General features: G+C 46.4%; 1 protein-coding gene across 1 annotated transcript in view; it reads left to right on the top strand.

Annotated features, from left to right (window-relative positions):
• Positions 1–20,783, top strand: part of egl (Egl_like_exo domain-containing protein) — a 39,339-nt gene extending 18,556 nt beyond the window's left edge. The window contains exons 5-9 of the mRNA XM_084578439.1: positions 1,284–1,502; positions 3,284–3,364; positions 6,283–6,402; positions 12,177–12,505; positions 17,153–20,783. Coding sequence (XP_084434565.1) covers positions 1,284–1,502; positions 3,284–3,364; positions 6,283–6,402; positions 12,177–12,505; positions 17,153–17,645 — 1,242 coding nt within the window. The 3' untranslated portion in view covers positions 17,646–20,783. The remainder of the gene's footprint in view (positions 1–1,283; positions 1,503–3,283; positions 3,365–6,282; positions 6,403–12,176; positions 12,506–17,152) is intronic.
• The last annotated feature ends 1,617 nt before the right edge of the window (positions 20,784–22,400 follow it).

The raw sequence follows: 22,400 nt of genomic DNA, 5'->3' as shown, positions 1-22,400 counted from the left end.
CCATATATTCGTTCAGAAACTCCAGATTTCCTATTCATCTAAATTTTCATCTCAAGGTTTCATCTCAGGGTTTCTGAACAGCTGTATTGTGCTCTATTAACCTGATTTAACTGGCCCCTTCTTCTTGTAATTGGCTGTTCATTTGCCAAAATCCCATGAATGGAAACGCTAGTCATTGCATAAAATGATTGCTGTGGCCGCTGTTTGCCTGCAAGCCAGAAGCCAAAGGGCAGTACCACGCGGTGCATCACTTTGTTGTGCCACAATGCAGCCAACAGTTGGCTGTGAACCAGATTAACAGAAATCCTCTCTGAAGAGCAAGAAGAGAGACTTGCAATGCAACGACACAAGGTGGCGGAGAAGATGTGGCGACAACAACGTAGAAACGATCCAGTCTCATCCACGAATACTACTGCTTTCGCTTTGTATATCATGGCTTAGCTGTGTGAAGCCACTGTCAATTATATATTTTTTTCTGAATGCAGCTGTTACCCAAGGAAAGGCAAATAAGGTGTTAGTATACATAATGATGTTAATTACTAAAGCTAATACAGTTAGACTTGGTTATAAAGAAAAAAACCTTAAAATATCTGCAATTTTTTTGTTGGATCCAGGTTTTCATTATATATGCAGTTTTCACTTGAAGACTGCATTGCATTGCAGGATGCAAGAAAAAATAATTTTCGTCCCTTAAACTGTCCCTTAAACTCTTAAACGAGGAGAAAAATGTTTTGCGGTTGAGTTGATATTGCGACCGCAGCAGCAGCCACAGCTGCCTCTACCACGAGCTCGCGCAATAGGGCGGGCCTAGAAATATTGGCTTTCATAGAGAATTTGGGTGTAAAATTCTAGGTTGAAAATAGTTATGCGAGGCTCTTGGCAACTGCAGTTAAGACCAATATAATGATATAATGAGTATTTGGGAGAATCTTGCTAGCTGCTGATCGTTGCACTCAGCTCGGGGCAGGGCAGTGCTTGCTTTCTCGTTAGCTCTGGAACAGTGGGATGGTAAGCCGAGCCGGGCGAGTGGCGCATTACTTTTGGAGCTGAGCAATGGTGGTGCTGCCACTGCTGTAATGTTGCTATTGAACAGCAGCAACCTCCCAGTTGCTGCTTTGATTGTGGCAGGCTGTGCAGGTGGTTTTGTGAGCACACATGCAAATGTCACGGATGCAGTGGTCGCTGTGTGCGATATCATGTTTGCCCGATTGCACTTGGGTAACAAGGCCATCATGGAGGAAATGCATTTTTTGACTAAAAGAATCAACTCTGGATGCTTGCAGGTGAAAGAGTGTGAGTCGGTGGTGTCCCGTCTGGCGGCCCAGCAGCAACTGCTGGCCCTGGATACCGAGGGGGTCAACCTGGGCCCCCAGGGACCCCTCACCCTTGTCCAGCTGTCCACGGGCACAGGGGAGGTCTTCCTCTTCGACGTCCAGTCGACACCCCATTTGTTCACTGAGGGCCGCCTCCGTACACTGCTCGAGGCCGAGCACATCACCAAGGTCAGTCCTGCACTGTTTCCACTCGTTGCCTGTAACAATCTTTGGCTGGGCCACTTCCATGTCCTTGGCAGCCTCAAACTTAGCCGTTAATGCTGAAATACACGGACAACAGAAACGAAATGGACTGGAGATTACTGTACTAGCAGCAGATTTTATTGAAAGAGCACTTGTTTACGTATTGCAACAGTTCGTTTTGGTTTTACCGAAAGTTCACTTGTTTACTTATTGAGTTTGCTTAAAGAAATAGTGTGTGTGAAATTCTGTGGTTCGAATATCAGCGACAATGCCAGTTGTATGAGGAGCTGCTTTGGCTTGGGTGCCAATAGGCTGCAAGAGTGTTCTAAGAAGTATATTTCCTCCCCTTTTTCGGTCTCGGCATCGTGGCTCTAAGCAGTTTTGTCCTCTTTTATTTTTCTATGGCAGCAGTCACTTCCTAATCTGCTGTTATGATTGCCGTGTGCACTATAATCACACCAGTGGTAACTAGAGCACTGTGTAGGCAGCATATGTGGTGATGGTTTCCAATGTCCTGGTAAAAGTTTTCTGCCTGCCTCTCCAGGGAGCAGGATGACTGTACTGACTTGTATTATCAGTACCACAAGTTTGGCCAGTATAAGAGGGATAACGCATATTGTTCTTTGCTTGCTATTACCGTAAAAACCCGCATATAATACCAAGTTTTTTTTTCCTGATTTTCAGATTTTCGCCTCGCATTATATGCGGATCGGAACAAATTTCAGCTTCAATTTGCAGTTCTGGCCACATCATTAATCAGCGATAACAGCATCAGGCTTCCATTGAGAGGAGGCGCCATTGCTAGATGGCGTTGGCTGACTGTTTTGATGGTTTCGGTTCCACCACGCTGGCCTCACGATCGTCGCGATCACAGTGCCCGCAATGCACATGCCACCGGAAGCATGCAGAGCACATCTTGCACAACCTCTCACACCTCACACAGCTCTTCGCGGGCCTCTTCAGCCAGGCTGTCCATGCCCTACAGCCGATTCACGTATGCTTGTTCAGTACTCCCAAGTAACGCATTGGCCATGGTTTCAAGAAACGCAGGATAATCGAGCGTGTTTAGAGGTACTGAAAAAGATGTATACAGAAAGAAATCGCTTCCTAGGGGCTCTCGGCAGATGATACACATACCTGATGACAACGATCACAAAAACCCGGAATCTGAGAACGCTTCCTGGGCATGCACAGCACATGGCTGCACGCGCTGCGAGCGTGAACGTGGCGCGTGATGGCCAACGGCTCATGCGCTGTAGTCCTGCGTCCAAGCTGGAAGTAGCCTACTAGTTTTAAAACAGCCAGAGGACTCTGTAGCTGGTTTCAACTGCAGTGTTGTAGCATTGCAACTGCTCTCCGTCAGTGTAATGCTCTTTAACTCTAAATAATCTATTAAACCTAACAGATTCAATTTACTGAGCATTAATTCAAATTCCTCTTTCTCCTTCGTCCTTTTGGCTCATAAGAAAACCTGCATGGCAAATTGTGCCAACAACTATTACGGTGCTGTTGAACGAAGGGAAAGGCCAAAAAGCTATACAATTTTTGGAATTTGTGTAAGCACACGGGTGCTTGTAAAAATACAGAACAGCGAAAAACGAAAACACGCTGAATGGTTTGTTTGCTAGCTTGGCAGTATATTTTGACACCTGGCACTAGTGGGACAGACGGGTCCCACTGTCACATAATGGGTGAAGTTAGCTCTCTTTGAGATGTGCATGGGAGAACTTGTGTTCACAAGGCGGGCTTTGTTGCTGTATGTGCAGGTGATGCACGACTGCCGGAATGACAGCGCCGCCCTCTTCTTCCAATTTGGCATCAAGCTGCAGAACGTGTTTGACACTCAGGTACTGCTACCCGGGACTGAGCAACGTGCGATTTAAATTTTCGTCGGTTCTACCAGTGTACAATATTCACAGTTTTTTTGAGCAAGGAGTTCCATGAATGGTACCCAAGATAGGCAAAATATAGAGTAGGATTTATGGAGCATTTATGGAGTTGTGGAGAAGAGAAAAATAACTTGTAAATGCTGAACAGCAGCTATAGCTATTATGGATCGCATGAAAGTGAAGGTCCATTGATGTTACAGAGACGTGGATTGCAGTATTGGTTAGCTGCAGTCACCCCGTTTCCTCCCCACATGTTGTGTTGCTAAGCAAGAGATGGTGAAGAATTGAGCAGAAAAACTTGTCAGGATGGGGGAGTCTTGTTTTAAGTTATGAGAACGCTGAAATTTCTTAAATATAAATTTAATATGAAGAAAAAAAAATGGCTTTGCTTGTTGAATTTCTCCTCAGTATGGAAAAAGTTTTATCTCACAGAAAAGGGTAAAGAGGCAAATGTTGCCTTTACTTCTTTTATTTTTAATCAACCGAAATAAAAAAAACGACCCTTTGCATGTGCGTGCGTGTGTGTCGTCATAGGGTAACTTATTTACTCGCATAATGATGAGGCTACCCGAAACAAAATAAGAACCTACATCAACCAAAAAATTGATTCTAACCCAACGTTTCGGCACCACATTGGTCCCTCCATCAGGGGTGACTAATGTGCATCCCAATCGCAGCATCCAGCATGCTAAAAGCTGGCATCATGATTGTGCCGTGTAGCCCGCCATGCCAATCGTCATCAATGCTTGTCAAGTCGATAAGGAACCAACAAAAGGCATAGCCAGATCCACATCCATAGCATAGTCTGTTTATTCTCCATGCCATTGGTCACGCTTTGTTCAGCCAGCGGTTGCTGGGCCTTTTGTCAGGTGCTGTTTTAACACCCAGTCAACCCAGTTTGCACCATTGGCGTGCTTTGTTTTGGCGCCGTGAGTGCGACGCGGCGGCAGTCTTTCACAGCGAAAGAGAAGCTAAAGATTATAGCCACTGCGAAAGAAATCAGCAGCTGAGCTGCATCAAAACGATATGACGTTGACGAGTTGTGCATTCGCAACTGGAGGAAGAAAAACGAGAGTCGGGAAACAAGAAACTAGGACAGGCGAGCATTTTACGTTCCAAAGACTGGTTTGTACCCCCAACTCGAGACGCAGCTTGCAAAGTTCACTGAATAGCAGAGGAGTCGTGGCCTCACTGTTTTGATAGAGATGACTGAAATGGAAACCCTGGAGCTGGCCAGGGAAATGAACATTCCACGCGAGTTTCGCGGAAGCCTTGGATGGCTCCAGCACTTTGACACGACATGGATTTTTGATTCAACAGCAAACAACAATGTGCCAGCGGCTTCCTGATGTTTACAGGAAAAAATTGTTGAGCTTACAATAATATGTCATCGGACTTTGGAAGGAGCACAGCTATTTGCAGTCTCAGGTAGGAAATGCCGATCGGATCCCAGTGTAATTTGAGATGCCGATGGACATGACTATGGAAAGAAAGGGTTCCAAATCAGGAGCATGCTGACTGGCGGAAATACCAAGCTGCGCTGTACAGTGATGGTATGTTCTTTAGCTGACTGGATGAAACTGCGGCTGTATGTAATATTCAAGGACATGACGCTACCTAGCACATTACTGCCCCCAGGAATCGTTGTGTGTGTGTAAGAAAATACCTGGGTAAACAGTGGCCTACTCGGCTACTGGATCTAAGTAATCTGCGAAGACCAGGTGCCTTGCTGGCACCCTGGTCGATGCTCGTGCTGGATTTTTTTCGAGGCCACTGCACTGATGCGGTGAAGGCACACGTGAAGCGGCTATGCCCAGTCGATGGCCGACAGCCCTCACACTGACGGGACTCGAGTGAAAGCCTGATATTCCATTGCTGTGCCAGTGGATCGTGGACATGTCGAAAGCGATACTGACCGACTTGGTACGTAAGAGGTTCAAAAAATGTGCCATCAGTAACAGCTTGGATGGTTCCGAGGACGGCTATGTCTTTGAGAATGGCGATGAACCCTCGGATGGTAGCAGTGAGAGCGACGACGATTGAGAATTGGGTAACCAGTGGCGTTGTAGCGGTTGTTTGAATAAATGTTCTTAAAATGAAGTGATCATCGAGTGTGCAGTTGTCTGCATTATATATATATATTTTTTTTTTCAGATAAACATGCAGGTCATACGCGAGGGCTTTTTTTTTTTTTTCTTTTGCAGAATTCAAAGTTAGGGGTGCAGGTTATATGCAGGGGTTGGGTTATACGCGAGTAAGTGCGGTATATTGCCACATATAAGTCAATTGCTTTTTCTGTACTGTTAGTTCATCCCCTGGGATGGCTCTGCAGTGCTTGCATAGCAAAAGCAATAGGCACGTACCAGTGAATTTCGAAGTCACCAATTGGAGGCGGACGGAGATCAAGGGCAATAAAACAGTGCCCCATGCTCCCTTACACACCCACATGCAGCCCAGCTGACTAGTGGCAAACCGATGCAAACTGACGGTCCTTTAGTTTCAGGTTCCAGAGTGTTTGCCACTTGCCTGGGGAAGTAAGCTTGGTAAATGGTGTACAATTCATTCAATTCAGATCTTCTTTTGTGGAAGCAATTCGCATATGAATTTGATTTTTTTTTCGTTTTTAACTCTCGCTTTGCTGGGAAGTGGCACGGGCAATGCCTGCAGAATGAAAGTGGCTTGGCTGAAACTGTCTTAAACCGTCTAAATAGGCCAACATCAGTCAACCCCCAATTTCGGAGAGTGACCCATACCCATACCCCATAGTAACACAGTAATGGAAGCTTTCAGTTGAATGACGTTGACTTACAGGTAGTGGGCTGTTAAGCGTGAAACGCTTTAGGTTCCCATATCCAACAGTAGGTTTTCTTGTCCAGGCTGCGCATGCTGCTCTCCAGCAACAGGAGTTGGGCAAGCCCGTGCACAAGGTGAAGAACGTCTCCTTGGGGACCCTGTGCGCCCTCTACGGGGGACCCGCCAACCCACGCCGAGACCAGGTGGGTTGGGGAAAAAAATACACTCCGTGCACATCACATCGTTATGAGCAAGCACATGCGGCAGTGGATTACTGCTTTTTCCTGGCTGCTTAGGATGATGGTGGAGGTAATTAGCGCGCCCTCTGGACACAGGTGCTGCGACCTTGTTTGGTTCATCCCGTTGCTTTAAGCTGCGAATTTTCGCGGCCGTTCTTTCCTAGTCACTTAGATAACTGCTCAGAGAATGACAAATCACAAATTATGATGCAAGCATATGCGCTGGAGGTTTTGAAGGTTTGTGAAAATGAAATATACAATCAATAATATATTGCTGCAGTAGGAGGTCCCGACGTAAAACTTTCCGGGGCACTTTCTGTCGGGATTACGGTTACACCTCTATGTAACGAAGCTCCATGTAGCGAATTCCTCGATATTACAAAAGTTTTTCAATTCCTTAACGCTGCTTCCAGTGAAGTGAATGTATTTGAAAACTCCATGTAACAAACATGTCGCAGTGGTTGACCTTGATATAAGTAAGTTGTGGTGCCGACTGTCTGTACTAGTGCTAAATTCCTAAAATTTGAAAATTCTTTACAAAAACAAATCTCTTTGCGGACAAAAATCGGTCTAAAAATTGGATTTTCGATTTCTTCATTTTCGTGGTCCAAAGACGTTTCAAATTTCTGCAACTACCTCAAATTTTGGTTGAAAAATAGCACCTATTTCGCACGTTACAGTGTTCCAAAGTTGTGAATCTGAGCGCTTAGCTTTACTGAGGTCAAATTGCGCTGAGTTTGGATTGGCCGTAGATTGAGAAATACATGCTCCACCAGCATCGTTTTGGTCTCGTTCGAAAGATAGTGATTCAGGCTATTCTCATGCTGTGATTTGTGGTTGTGAGCGGACACCCGAAGCGGGAAACAACGGGACAAAATTGCATGCAACGCGTGCTTCTGTTAGGCTCTGAAAGCATGTAATCCAACTGGCCACTTTTGATTGGCTGCCGGCGTCGTCTGCTTGTGGCCTGGCGCCATTTTGAAGAGGTCGCACAGTTAGGCCTAGCTGGTTTAGAGATGTTTCGTTGTCACGACCACGATGTAAAGCGCAGAAAATTTAGTTTCGAGCGTCATACTGGCCTAAAATGCAAAGAAAGGTAGAGATAAGAGGCGCATGGGTGACGCGGCATCCTGTTATCCGCAATCAGTGGCGAAGCGCCGATGCTTCTCAATCGGCTGATAACGGTGTAGCCAGTGATGCTCGACACCACAGATAAGAGAGCAAACGATTTCCCAAGGCGATTCCTGCCAAGTACGAGTATTGTAATCATGACGATGCAGATGAAAAGCTGATACCTAAGCAAGTTTTCATGGGTGCTACAGATCGAGCACTCAGAAAAGTTGGTGGTGATCGCGAAACGGCCTCATGCATGGCTTGCGAAATCGCAAACTGCGCAAAAATAAATTTTCTTCTGAGTTACAAAGGCAATTATCTCAACGGCAAACGATGCATTCACACCAAACACCAGTCATAACTCATTTTATTGACTTGCTGTTAGCCTTGGTAATTCAAAAATATGTCAACATTTTTCGCCAATTTCTCAGAATTGAATTTTGGACACAGTCACCATTTTGGAGGAGCGATATCTCGACAGCTATTGCTATAATTGTATTTGTTTTTGGCCAGATAGATAAACTCATAACTTTGGCAGCAACACTGCTTTTTTACTACTTTTCCTTTGTAAAAATTATCAAAATAAATCATTTGTCCCAGTCACCAAAATAAGCCTTTCCTTTGGCAAGTTTGACAAGCCATAGCTTCCCGCCACATCATCCTAGAATGCTCATTTATGCTTTATTGCATTCCTTTGTGATTCTAAATCATTTACCGATCGAAATCTTCTCCTTAAGGGGGGACACGGGTCTTTCGGACCAAAAAATAGCAAAAAAATCACCTTTTAGAAAATGTGATTTGCAAAACCAGTAGCTCCTTATCTACCTATCTGCTATGTTTTTCATCTCTAGGGTCGGTATTTTAGTCACAATGCCAATTTATATAATCGATGTCGCCCAAATTTGGGCCAAAAACGACCCCCGAAACAACCATTTTCCGAGAGACGTAGCTCCCATTTTGTGTGCGGCACCGTAGCCATCTTGGTCTCATTCGAAAGAGCCGCCTTTCGTCTTCAAATTGCTGCCTCTGCTGGTTACATTCGCCCATTGGTTGCATAAAAAATAGCAAAAAAGAAAACGTGGAATTTGCAATTCCATTGGCTTTCGGGGTGCACGTGACTATAAGGCGTCACCACATTGGTGGAGCTGGCTGACAGCGTCTGCTCGGCGCACCCGAGCCGCGGGAAGACGGCGGAGACGTGACGCCAGCTGCACTTGGTTCCGAATCGTGAGGTGCATTCACAGCAAGAATTTCTGAAAAAAGTGAAAAAAATAGTTGATTAATCATCTCAAGTGATGCCCTGCCCCGGCTGTGCGCGCTCAGGCCGACAAAAGTCGGGCGCCGTAGATCGTGTGTGCGAGCCTGAAGTAGGCGTAGCGTGTTCTCTAGTACGGGAGACTGCTACTGCCAGCGGTCGCACCCCCTGCGACAGTGATATCGCAGGCCGCAGATGAGCAGAAAGATAAGCTCAAAACAGAAAAAGCTTGAACTCGTACCAACTCCAGCAACGAAGTGGTAGACAGATTGTTTTCGTGACGATGACGGCAGCGCGGCGGACAGTCCACTTGGCCAGGCGTAGTTCACGATCGTCAGATCTAAACAGTTTGCCGAGATTGGCGAAGCGTAAAACATATAGCGGCGATATTGGCATTTAAAAAAGTGAACGGGGATAAGAAATCGCCATCAAACTTATTCTCCAATACGTAAACTGCGGGACACATAGTCTTCGTAGAGCTCGCCACGCGTTTGTGCCGATCGGACCTCGTTCATAGTCCTTAGTGAATGCACTTGCTTCCAGTGCAGTGCAGAGCACTGGGAAGCAGCAAACAGCTCAAAATTACATTTCTATTGCGCAATAAACGTTTCTCACCGCGGTCTTGATGCGAAGACGTAGCAAAACAACGTAAAAAAAAAAAAAGTCGCTGCCTGCATGTGACTCGCGCAGCCGAAAAAGTGGCAACTGAATGTGCTGTGCTGCAAATTGGGTGTAGTGTCAAGTGCGTGCGAGCTTTGATATGGGAAATTTCAGTTTCGCTTTCGGAATGTGGCACTACAATCATGCTTAAAAGCGAAAAGAAATGACAGGGCAAAGAAAAGACACAGGGCGAGCATCGCATGTCCATCGTTGCCATGCGGTTGCTCGTGGGCTCTTGCATTTCGTAGCGGGAAAAGCGCAGCACGCTGGCGACGCGGGGTAGAGTCTGTTACTTGGGCCAATGGGGGTGGGTGAGCGGGAACATGCGTTTAGATGCAGGCTGCTCCTCGTTTGGCGGCGGCGTGAACGCACATGCTCTCCCTTAGACCGATTCCTCCTCCACACACCTTTTCCCGCTCCCTCAATAGATGCCCCGCACGAGCCGCAGCGGAGGTGGAGGCTGTTGCCACAGTCCCGCCACGCTATCAGCGCAGTCACGAAACATTTTACCACTTCTGTAACATCGAATAGTTCTGATTTACTGAAAAGATTTTAAAGATGGCTTTGCTTACCGTCAGTTCTTAGTCTGGTTGTTGTCATACATCGTCCTTTTGGGTCATCACGCGAGAACTGCATATAACGAAAACCTGGATGTAATGAAAAGTCGCAGACATTTTACGGTTTCATTACAAGCTAGTTTAACTATATGGGAGTATAAGTACACCCATATGACAGAGGAGCAAGAAAGAATAAAGATCAAATTGAAACCTGTAGGTAAGCACATACTTCCTCCTACAGGCCTTCTCTCGGAAAACAAAGGAACCTGCATACGCAAGCGACTGCACAAAAAAAAAAAAAAAAAATGTGCATCCACAAAATTGTTGCAATTTGAAGGAACCAGTGTGAGGGTACGTGCGCATGCTGACGTCACAGCTGGTTTAACACCATCTTGATGAAGCGGGAGCGGGAGATAACATTTTATTTGGCAATCGAACTTGGCAAACGCAATTACAGTTCACTTGCGGTTCAATCCGTGGCAGCCCCCTTCACACTCATTCTGACTTCCTTTCCAGCTGTTGAACAACTAACACCGAACAAAGCAACGTGGACCTTGTCTACGTACTCTTCCTTGCAAAGCAGGAGTTGTTAGATTCGCGTGCAAACATTTCTTTTTTCCAAAATTTGTTTCGCAAAATAAAAAATAGGGGGGTGGGCGTGTTTATAATCGCAAAAGTAAGGTATTCCTCTATAACTTGAGAACTAGTGAGCCCAGCTACAAGTAATTTGGTAGTTTTTCATATTTGTGTTATGAGCCTGCCCTGAAAGGTTCATTCAGATACATATCTCATGAAATAAGAGAGTTGCTGCTCAAGGGTAGCCTCCAGTCATAAGCTACTGGGTAGGCGGCAAGAAGACAGCTTTTAGAGGACGTACAACCAGTCCGTGCATCTGCGCTTACTGTAGCAGTGGAACTATGTTATCCACTCCGATTAAATCCATGTCTGCCAATGGGATCAGTTGGGTTTCGTGGCATGCAGAGCTGCGAAAAGGAGTATGGAGACTTGCATCGCTGGCTGAAGGGCCTTTGTAGCTTGATGGTGTGCGGTTGTGCCTACATAGGTCACTCATAGGTTGTCAGCTGGACCGTCATCTCGTGGGTTGTCAGGGATGAATGGTAGGGCCTGCCATGGTGGTGCCGTAGTTAGGGCGCTTGACCACCGTGTCCAAGTATGCGGGACCGAATTTCGGCCACGGCAACCGCTTTTTGTTGGAGATGCAAAACTAGGTGCCCGCGTGCTGTGTGATGTCAGCGCATGTTAAAGAACCCCTGGAGCCGTCCGCTACGGCACCTCGCACAGCTTGAGTTGCTTTGGGATGTTAAACCTTACAAACCAAACCAAGCAAACTGTAATCCAGTCAGAAAAAGGGCATTTGGAACTGGTCTTGGCAGAGCTGGAACCAGTGGATAACCTTTTTGAGGCAACTGTTTTCCATTTGGTGCCATTTTTGCTTTGGCCGGTCCCTTTTGTCAACCTGTTAAAACCAATGGAATTTCACTCGGTTTCACTTCCACAGTGCCACCCCACCAAGATGGCTGAGCGGTTAGGATGTACAACTGTTGAATCCAAGGACTCATGGTCAAATCTTGGCTGTGACACCCGCTTTTCGGTGGAGGCAAGAAGCAAGGTGCCTGTGTACTGTGTGATGTCAGTGCAGGTTAAAGAACCCCAGGTGGTCGTAATTTTCGGAGCCGTCCACAATCGAGTCTTCCACAGTACCGAGTGTCTTTTGTAGCGAGAGCTACATTGGCCACAGTCTCACCATTTTGCCGTGCCTGTCGTGAGAAGAAGAAAAAGAAGAAGACAGATAACTCTGTAGTTGGCAGAGGCAAATGACAACAGCGAGTTGCTAGGACAGAAGATTCGTTCGAATGTTGTGACGCCGGTGTGCCCCGGAGTTGATTTAGAGACTATCTACACATGAATGAGAACGGTCATTGACAAGAAGCAAGGGGTGCTTATACATAAAGTGATTCCCCTATGGCATGAATTAAGCTGAAACCATAGAGTAAACTACTATGTGCAAAAGCCATGTCTTTACTTTGAAGCTGAACTTAAGCGTAGCCATGCAGATTGCTCTCATGTAATTTCAGGTTTAACCACAAGCTAAACTGCAGCTAATTTTTTTTTTTCAACTGGGGTGTGTTCAGGTGAAAAGCCTGTACCGGAGGGACCAGAAGTTCTGGAGTCGGCGGCCCTTGAGCGAGGACATGGTGTTCCACGCTGCCTTTGACGTGTTCTGCCTGCTGCCCGGTGTGTACGCAGCCTTGCGTGGGGCACTGCGTTCAGAGTCGGAGCCCCTCCTGTGGGCCCTGTGTGAGGAGCAGGCGTTGGCCCACATCAGCCCCGACGAGGTCAAGCAGCGCAAGAAGCAGCGCAAACTCGACCACGAAGTGGACGACCTGCGACGGCGCCTCGACGCGGCGCGCAACTCGTCCCGGCAGGTGGTGCTCAGCAACCGCGAGATCCGCCTACTCAGGTCTGTTCCTCCTAAGTATATTGGTGGCAGTCTTTTTGTAGTGAAAGCTGCACTAGGCTAGTAGACACGTGTTTCGCCGTGTATATCCGAGGCCACAGCGGCGCATGTGCCATAACCATGGCAACCAACTGCGCTGTTCCACAGGTGTTCCCCTGCTGGGCCGACTCGTGACGTCACATGCCTCGTTATGCAGACTCACTGCACTTTGTGCAAACCGTTTGGGGGTAACACAGTTACTTGTCAGGCGCATAGGTCCCACCACAGAGAGGAGGAGGGTAGCTGCAATCCCAGAAGGTTCGCTCGCTGGCAAAGAAAAGAATGAAAAGGGTAGCTTTCGCACTGCGCAAGCCGCTGCGAAAAGTGACCGAGTAGAGCAGGAAAGCATTCGCATGCACAGGGCATGAAAGTGGGTTCTTCAAAGAACGCCGGAGCTTTTTAATGCATTCAATGAAATGCTGGTTGTGTTTGATGCACCGCTCGGTCACCCACAGCCATGGCTTTCTCTCAACATTCGGTTCTGGAGCGTTGAACCCCTATAATGTTTTGGCAAGGATGGCAAATGTTTGGATTGACTGGCAGGAAGATTGTTAAATCCAATTTCCTCAGTGATAAATTCTTCTTTCACTGCCAGACGAATGTCAACATCGCCAGAAAGGACCTGAAAGGTTATCAGTGCTGTATTTATTCTATTACCCACCCCCCCCCCCACATAGGTTCATTGATAAGGACTTAGTGCTAGTTTTTGTTTGTCGATTTCATGCCTCATTGTCTCTGTACTCAATGCAGGCTTGTCAGTGCACCAATATGCTGCATGGCAGTGTTAGAAGGTTACCGGTTGTTTATCTTTTGATGAGAGCTCCTACCTTTAGGGGTGGGAGGTGGCATGCTTGCCAAACGAGCACCCTTGAAAGGAGCATTGATGGCTTGCTTCTCACACTGCTGCATTCCCAGCTGTACCAGTGTACGCTTGGAAAGCTGTACAGCTGGAGGAAGGACAGCCAAAGCCGTATCAACATCGTGCAGTTTGTTGCATGTTTTCTTTTGGTCTCTGGCATATTTCTTTCCACATGCGCTCGAAACCCAGTAAATATCGGGTAAAGGTGCTGATCTGTGCAGTGTGGATATTTCGGACAAGTGAGACTCGTTGGTAATTGGCAAAGCCAAGAAACCTTCCCGCTGCACTAAGGTACCCTCCTCTATGCCAGTTACGACATACTGAAGCAGCAAGGCATACTTAAGGCATGTATGACAGGAGACAATTTTCGCAAGTGGCCAGCCAAATTTGACAAAGGATGGTCCTAAGGAAAGTGCAAGATTCTGATGTTGCCTGGCAACAGCACAGCGCTTCACATCAACACACACCTGAATGGTGTCTAGGTTTTGTTCCTGATCTACCGCCAATCTGCAGTCCATGGACGAAAGGGATTATTGCCGACTTCAATGTCCAGTACTAGCGCCGACTGACCAAGTGCCTCCTCCTTATCAATGTGCACACAGACGACAACACGGCCGACATGAAGGTCCATCCCTTTGGGGAAGGCGATCTTTTTTGCAAGCTGATCCTGGAGGGGCATGAAGCATCTGTCCAATGCGAACTGCTTCAAGAAAGCCAGTGTTACCCAAATCAGCAGCATAGATGCGGTGCTTTCTGTGCCGCTGTTGACACCACTGCAACAGCTGATGATATCACCACGACAACCAAGCAGCTGTGAGAGTTTGTTATCGGTGTAGGCCTTTTGCCTCGGGGTCTGCACCACATAGGCCTTGTTTTTGCCAACGACGGCCTTGTTGCCACGAAAGACTTCGCAACTGACAATGTTGCGGGAGCACCATGGAAGGGACCACTGTGGGCAGTCTGACCTTCGACGGTGACTGGAATGACATTCGTTGTGCCTATAAGCCAGTGAGTTCAGTAGCGGCCAGTACAGCGGTCGAGGTCCTATGGATGCTGTTTGAGAGTTCAGAGCAGAACTTCATTTCGCAGTTGCAGGATGCAGAGTCCGCAATCCTGTAGTCCACACTCACAGAACTTGCTCAGGAAATGCTGAGCCACTCCTTCCAGCAGCAATAAATCAGTTTCCCTACAAATTTGCTTTTTTTTTTTTTAAAGCCCAGATGTGATGAAATAGCAGATATAGAAATGTGATTGCTAATTCCGGCAGATATTATAACTAGGCGTGACCATACTGGTGTTGCCATAGAGCCAGGTCGTGCTGCACAGGCTGTCAAACTTCTGTTCCCCTGTTTTAATGTGACAGCATTAAAGTCCCATGTGACAGAAAACTCAGCGTCATTGTTGGCTGTGAGCAAACGTTTCCAGTGGAGTAATAAAATTTCAGAACAGGTCAAACTTGTTTGGGGTGACGCCAGATTTCTTTCGGGGATTTCCCTGTTACCAAAGGCAGTGACTGAGCTGCAATCAAAATTAGGTTAATTTGTGTGGAGCTGGGAGTTGAAACTGGGACGGTCAGATTTTGAGACGAGCACACTACCCATAAGCCACAAAAGCTTGTTGGTGCAAGAGGGATGAAGGCGGACGTAATGAATGCGTGGTGCAAATGGGACCCAGTACTAATGCAATTTCATTCTACTCGGAGACACTAAGGTTAAGCTCCTATTGTGTTTTTTTTACTTCTCCAATATGCTCAAAGTTATTCACGTCTGCTGCTAAGGAGCTCTATCATCACTTTCGTTTCTAATAAGCTACATGCATATGGAAAGAGGATGGGACAAAACGAAGAATTGCATGTGACATGTGCACAGTGCATTTTTTCTTGAACCAGTCTTCCAGCATCCAAGCCTGATTCCAGTATTCATAATAATAATAATAATAATAATAATAATAATAATAATAATAAGGTTCACGGGAAAGGAAACGTGCAGTATCTGTCACATTTGTTTCGGGTGCACTTGAACCGCTCCGGAAGGGAAGGAAGGAAGAGGGAGTGAAAGTGAATAGAGAGAAAGGGTAGCCATTGTGGAAGGCTTCAGAGTAATTTCGACCCCCCGGGGGTCTTTAACGTGCACTGACATCGCATAGCACATGGACGCCTCTTCGTTTTGCCTCCATCGAAACGCAGCCGCCGCGGTCAGGTTCAAACCTGGGTACTCTGGCACAGTATTCGGGCATCTTACCACTGCACCACTGGTTTACATTTTAGAATTTTTGCACATGCGTCTCGGATGACCTCATGATAGATTCATCAACCCAAATAGGCGCCATACTTCCAGTGGTGTTTGCTTTCTTTAGATGCAGTAGGTTAGGAAGAAGGTTCTTGCCAGAGAATTTTGAGAGGTGGGCATTCGAGGACCGGGAAGAGGGGGAGCAGCGGTATAAATTGAATAGCAAACCACAGCAGAGCATCATGAGAGAAAAAAACGACAGCACAGATGGCTGCACAATAATTTTCTTTTCTAATACAGTAAAACTGCATTAATTTGACCCTCAGAAAAATGTTCCTGTTATCCGAAAGATCAAATTATTAAGTAGCCCCAAAAGAATTGCTGGAAAATGTTTGCATCACAGCTATATTATTTAATGAAACCTGGAATATGGTTGTGCACACATTTGAGGTGAAAGCTACGTGACGTTGCCAATTTTTCGTGGATTCGTCAACTACTTTGTTTTGCGCATACTGTCTGGAACGTCACAGAATCGCTCCTAAATCCCAAGTACCACTGCGGGCCACAGTTTGACACTGCAGCTCGTTACAAACAGCTCCTTTGTGTTATGGGGTACTTCACTGCACGGACTGTAACATGTGCGGTGCAGCATCCTTTAACTGCCACGGGGTCAAAGGATGAATGATGCACATGGATGTTAGAGGGAAAAATATGAGTAGGTTTTAAAACGGCGCCAAATAAAACTAAAAGACCAAAGACGTGCACTGCAATGTCTGGAATGGTGTGACTGGCTGCATCAGAGACATAGAAAGTTGTCCCTGAGTGTAGCAAACTTGAAATCCAAGAGGTGGGCAGTAGTGGGCGGTTGGCTTAAGAGGTGGGCGGCAGAGCCACTTTCACGCACCATGGGGGGGAACTCTGGTTAGGAACCTTCGTTGGCAGATGGCGCAGGCGTGTCATATATGTCCTTTTGTTTTGTCCCATCTTTGCACAAGTGTACATACCTTATTGTAAGTAGCTCTGACGATACTGTTGGAATTCAGTGGTCTTGCCTGGTTTGTGGCTGTCTTTTTTCAGATGGCTTTGGAAGCTTGTCATTGTCATCCAGTATACTGGTGTTGACAGTGAGTGACAGCACACTAACAGCACAGTAACGTAGGCGTGCAGAGAGATAGGAATGGGGAACTAGTACCTCTTACATTTTACAGGTGGAGAAGCATGCATTCATCTGCCCTTCTTGGCTAACATTGCCTGATAATCGTACCACTGACCATGGATACATATAATATTTGAACCATGCCTGGTAGAATGTATGGGCTGCTGGGCTTTGGACACTTGGTGGTAGTGTTGGCACTGAGAAACCATGTCAAAAAGTTAGTCTTTGAAACTCTTGTACCATGTGGCACCTCTTTCTTGTGATGAGGCCATCCTGGCTCACTGGTTCCTCACCTGGAATGCTTTGCTGCTGAAGACGCGAACCACGCTGTTGTTGCCTTTGTAATCTTGAATTGTCTGCCTATGCAGGTATATGAACCTGACGGAGGAGGAATGTGCCCGCATTGACGGCAACCCCAAGGTGGCGCGCAAGCTGGATCGCTTGCGCAACCGCAGTGCAGGTGGCAACATGACAGATGGCCTCCTGAGCAACTCTGGGTCTGCAGCCGGCGATGATGATGACGACGACGAAGAAGAGGAAGCCTCTGAGTCTGAGTCAGAGTCCACCGACTCAGACCTGCCTCGGTCTGGCGACTGGAGTTGCGATTCGCTGGGTGGTGGCGTGGCAGCGTCGCCAAGCCACTCGTCGGAGGGCAAGGCGCCCACTCCGGTGACGGCCAACGGGCACGCTTCGGAGAACAGCGGCGGCTGCTGTTGCTACTGCTGTTGCGGCAGCGGGGACTATCGGAGGCAGTGGGAGGGTGTGGACGCGACCTGCCAGACGCTCTCCACGGGTGACATTGTCATCACCAAGGTGTTCTTCGAGGAGCAAGAGCACGGGGGAAAGATGATTATGCAATGAGGTTTTGGGGGTAACGTGTTCAGCACAACTGAAAGCTTAGAGCGTGATGTCATGAGTCTTCCGAACCAGGTAGCTGGCTGGCCCATTCTTCCTGGCAGCTATGCACGCGGGGGGCAGCAATCTCATGGCTTTGGGCTCCCCTCGACAGCGGTGCTACCTGTGAGCTGGAAACTGAGGTGGGAAGGAATCCCAGAGGCTTGCTGTAAAGGAGGAGTTCCTTCTCAGGCGCCCAAAACAAAAACCAACACTGCCTTTCTCATGTAGGGCAGCTGCTTCTGCTGCTGGCCGAATCAGGGCAGATGTATTTTTTGCTTTTCTTGAGAGAGAGAGAGCCAGCGTAAATGAGGCTCCTTTGTGGTCATCATGTTTTCACTACATTGCTTCTCCTGATGTGTGTGGTACACATTTATGGGCGTCCTCACATGGCATGAATTTTGGCACGGCCTAAAGACGTAGTGTTTGGCACTCTGAAATTTCTCTGCAAGCTGTGATTCACAAGGTGCACTTAGCTTGGGTCAGCGGTTTCGGTGGAGCTGGACGCATAGTTCGAGCTCCGGCTTGTCCTCATCTCATCTCTGGCGGGTGGTTCTGCATATCTGTGGTTTCTTGCCGGAAAGTTCAATTGACGTGGCGGCAGGTCGGCTCTGCACAAAGCAGTGTTGCATTTATTTTTGCACACGTTGTTGCATTGGATGTTTTAACTTAATCTGGATCTCTATGACCTCAACACTGCTCAGGCATTGGTGATTTGACCTGCTATTGGGGAAGCCAATGGCGTTGCACTTGGTGCCCCTCTTTTGAAGAGACGTTGTAATGAAATGACATCTTTATTTTGGTAGGCATTTTGTCGCATTATTTTTAGCTCATCACGCTTCTATATTTTATGCCAGACTTGTATGTATCAAACAAGTTGCATGCACGAGACACTGAATTACCATTGAGGGTTGTTTTGCCTTCTCTACGGTTCTTAGAACTGCTTTTCAGCCACAACTTTATACAGTGGAATTCGTTTAATTTTTTTGTCTGTCTTGGCAAACACCGTTCTGCTGTTAAAAGCACGCTCATATCTGTTTGGAGAAGCACCATTTGAAGAACAACCTCCCCTGGCATCCTTCTTCTGGCCTTGGCACAGTTAAGAAGGAAACATTGCGCTGTGCGGATTGTTTCTTAGTTATAGCGACTGCTTCTTCAGCTCATATTTCGAGCAAGCTCGCTTATTGTGCTTTGGATTGAATGCAAATCTCAGTGTTGGCCAGCCAACCTGTTGCTTGGTTGGAGATGCAGTGCGTACAGGAGTCGTTTACTATTATGGCAGCTGGAATAACTTGCACTTTAACGACACTCATTCCACCACAGCAAAGCTCTAGTCAGGTTAATCGGTTTTTTTTCTAACTCGTTTCACTCTAATTGTAGACGATACTAATGAGTATCGTCTCTGAGTTCGGCTTTGATTTGACCAAATCGATGCTGAGATCATTTAGCCCGGAAGTTATTTTCCTTGCTCATAATTCTTTAGCTGAGCCTGAGTTAAATGCCCGGTTTAGCGTACAGGTGTGCAGCTTAAGTTTTATTATATTGCTAGAAGTCGGCAATGTGACGGGGCTAAGGAGGCAGCCCGGGTGGAGTGGGAGCGTGCGGACAAACTTGCTCTTCAGGAAACACTTGTATGTTGTGCCTCTCTCAAAGACCAGTGCCTTAGGTAGCTTACTTTCTACCCTTTCGCTTGGGTATGGATGAGCGTGTACGGTGGGACTGTGTTGTTTTTATTTGCTTCTGCGGCTGTGTAAATGCGTTTTTGCTCTGCTGATTAGGCTGAGAGCAAAGCTATGTCGAGTCACTGCTCGCCGTGAATGGTTGGAACTTATTCAGCAGGAACAGTGTGCGAAGCAAGAATTTGTCGGATAGCTTGCTGTGCTGGGAGACTAACTGTGCTTTCTTTGTAGTACACCTCTCGTAAACTGCTCACACGCAAGAGGTGCGGTGGAAATGCATGGGAGTAGATAGCAGGTATCTGACTCTTTTTTTTTTTTTTTTACGTTGGAGGACAGTATGCACATTTAAGCTGCGTTTGTACTGAGTGAACAGGCTCTTCTCGGACTAAAGCAGTGGCCATCACTTTTCGCCGGCCCTGGGAGATGTGTGGCACCAAGTTTGCCTCCAATGTGAGCTCGCGCAGTGCGTGGCTTGCTTCTTGGAAAAACTGGGCCTTGTTACGTCTTCGTGAAGGATCGATGTCTCACTTAACGGAGCGACAGAAGTGTGTTGGGACTGCTTTGAGCTGTGCGGGGAGAGGAGGTCGGTTGGAGTCACCCTCATGCACTCCATTCTCCTTGGAACTTGGAAGAAACGCAGGCGTTCACAAAAGCTACTTGTTCTGGCAGCTTTCACAGGCAGCATGAGACACGGGCCAAATATTGGTATTTTGTTGTCAAGGTCTAGCCCAACATAAGGCTAATGTATTGCCAACACACAAACACTTCAATATTGTGTTGACTTATGCTGCCTGCGAAGCCAACAAAAGTGTGTGAGCAGTTTTTGTACTGTCTGTAAAAGTATGTTGTTCTCCATGAAACCTGCAGCTCATAAGGCTGTGTGTATTTTAGCACCTGCCTGTGTGTACATATATAATATATATGCCGTAGAGTGTGGTGAAAGTTTGTTTCCTTGATATGTACAATAACACAGGGCCACTGTTGGTTGCCGCTTAATGTCCACATTATTTGTCCGGTGGTTTGCATGTAGCAGTTACATTCACACATCGTCAAGCTGGCTTCTCAGGTGCTTGACGAGGATGAGCAATTCTAGATGTGGGCCGGAGATTATTTACAAGGTGGTCCTGCGAGCTTTGACGTCTGTGTCAAGCCCTTTTGGTTTTGCTTGTTTGTTCATATTTTTATGTTGTTTCTCGTTAACTCCTGTTTTGCCGCAGTCGCTGCACGCTTCCTCTACAGCTGTGAAGAAGTGCACTTTGATGCAACCCATTGCCAGAGCGATTTTTAATGTGTTACGCTGTCGCTCTGCACGAGTCCTCAGCACTGTAGCATTGTTGGTCTGTACACATCTCGCCATGTGTAGTGCGTGTAGGATGCATTGCTACTGACTTTTACTGGTGATTTAATAAAACAACCATTTTGCTTAGCATCTGTTCATGCTTGTTGCATTACTTTTAGTGGAACTACCTGCAGTTTACAAAATTTTATTCTAGTAAAATAACCTACCTTTTGTGTGAGTTATCGGTGCATGTGCAATACCCTAGCCGCGTATGATAGAATCTGGATGAAGCTGCTCCGCACCACCCATAGGAAGCATGTGAGACGTGGCCTTGATAGTCTGCTAGGCCATGTTCCAGCGTGGCGGTGCCGCACCCTACCACAAAAAGATGGACTCTCCAAAGTCTCTGAGGTAGTACAGTGGGGAAGGGGAATTATTGTGCAAATAAAATGGTAGACATGTTTTATTTTTATCTTTCAACCAGCTTTAAAAAAAAGAATAGCTCACACCCTAAACCAGTACTGCCTTGTGTTCACGAAAAGGACTGTGGACAGCAGATGCATTTATTAACAGATGGAGCCACCATACTGCTAGCCATGCCACGAAGCCACACCATAGGTTAGGGCGAATGGTTTCATTTGTGCTTCATAGATAAGGATAAAGTGCTTAAGGGGGCATGGACAGTGGCCATACATGTTTAGATAGATCGTTAAAATCTTTGCCACTTTTTAAGGAATTGCATTACCATTTTACAGGATGTTTGCATTAAAGTCTAGTAGGGTCCTGCAAAAGAAGATACAAAAATTGTCAAAATTTGTTCAAGTATTGTGAAATGTTCTCTTTTTTTTTTTCTCCACTAAAGGAGCATATTTAGAAAACTTTTTATGGAGACACCCCTGAAACATTTTCTGGGTGTTGTATATGCGTCAAGCTTTTTTCTGAACCACAACAATAATGGCTGTTACCATTGCTTTTTAAAAGATATGTATTTAACAGACACTCAAATTTTAACCGTTTTCCGCTGACAAAAAGTAACAAAAATTTGCGACACCACATTTTATTTAGTTCAGAACGTTCTATTAGCATTCAGAAACAACTCGCAAAACATTGTAGTAATTTGAACAAATGCAGGGAAAATCTTATTTTTTTCAGCAGGAATGGTGTTTGAGAAGTCGCGACTCAAAGATTTACGTTCAGTCAAGCTGTCTTAAAATGCCCTGATACGTACTCTTTACCATTTGTCCCTTCGAATTGCCTGGTAAGCCCTTTTTTTCAACTTGCTTTCACCTTCCTTCTTTTCTTGCTTTTATAAGAGGCTGGAAAGCCTGCCTTTTGTATTCTAAGTCGGTTGACACGTTGGGACCTGTTTCATCTACTCGTTTCTGCAGAATTTAAGCTTCTTGCATGGATTAGGTAAAAATTTAGACATTGCTGCTTCACAGTACAGTTTTACACAACACCTGCAACATAGCTAAAAGGTAACGAATTATGCTCGCTAAAGGAAAATAACCGAAAACAGCAGACGCACCACCTGTAAAGAAATATTTTGTGCCAAAAGCGTGTTTTATGATGCTAACGTAGCGCCGTTGAGGCGTTACAGAAAACGGGGAAGAAGTTCTAGGTATTATTTCTAAAAATTTGTTTTAGTAAATGCTTATATGTGCTATTGAATCAAGGAAAGCAATGAAGACACCACAGCAGCCTATCGCACAAAACGTGCAGTGAGTAGGCGGGCCGGCCACCGGTGTAGGGCATGCTTGGTGC

This window comes from Amblyomma maculatum, chromosome 9, assembly GCF_055883805.1.
Source record: "Amblyomma maculatum isolate TAMU_Amacu chromosome 9, ASM5588380v1, whole genome shotgun sequence".
In the NCBI taxonomy this organism is placed as follows: domain Eukaryota; kingdom Metazoa; phylum Arthropoda; class Arachnida; order Ixodida; family Ixodidae; genus Amblyomma; species Amblyomma maculatum.
Note: the sequence above shows the minus strand (reverse complement) of the source record. Positions and strands in the feature narration are given on the sequence as shown.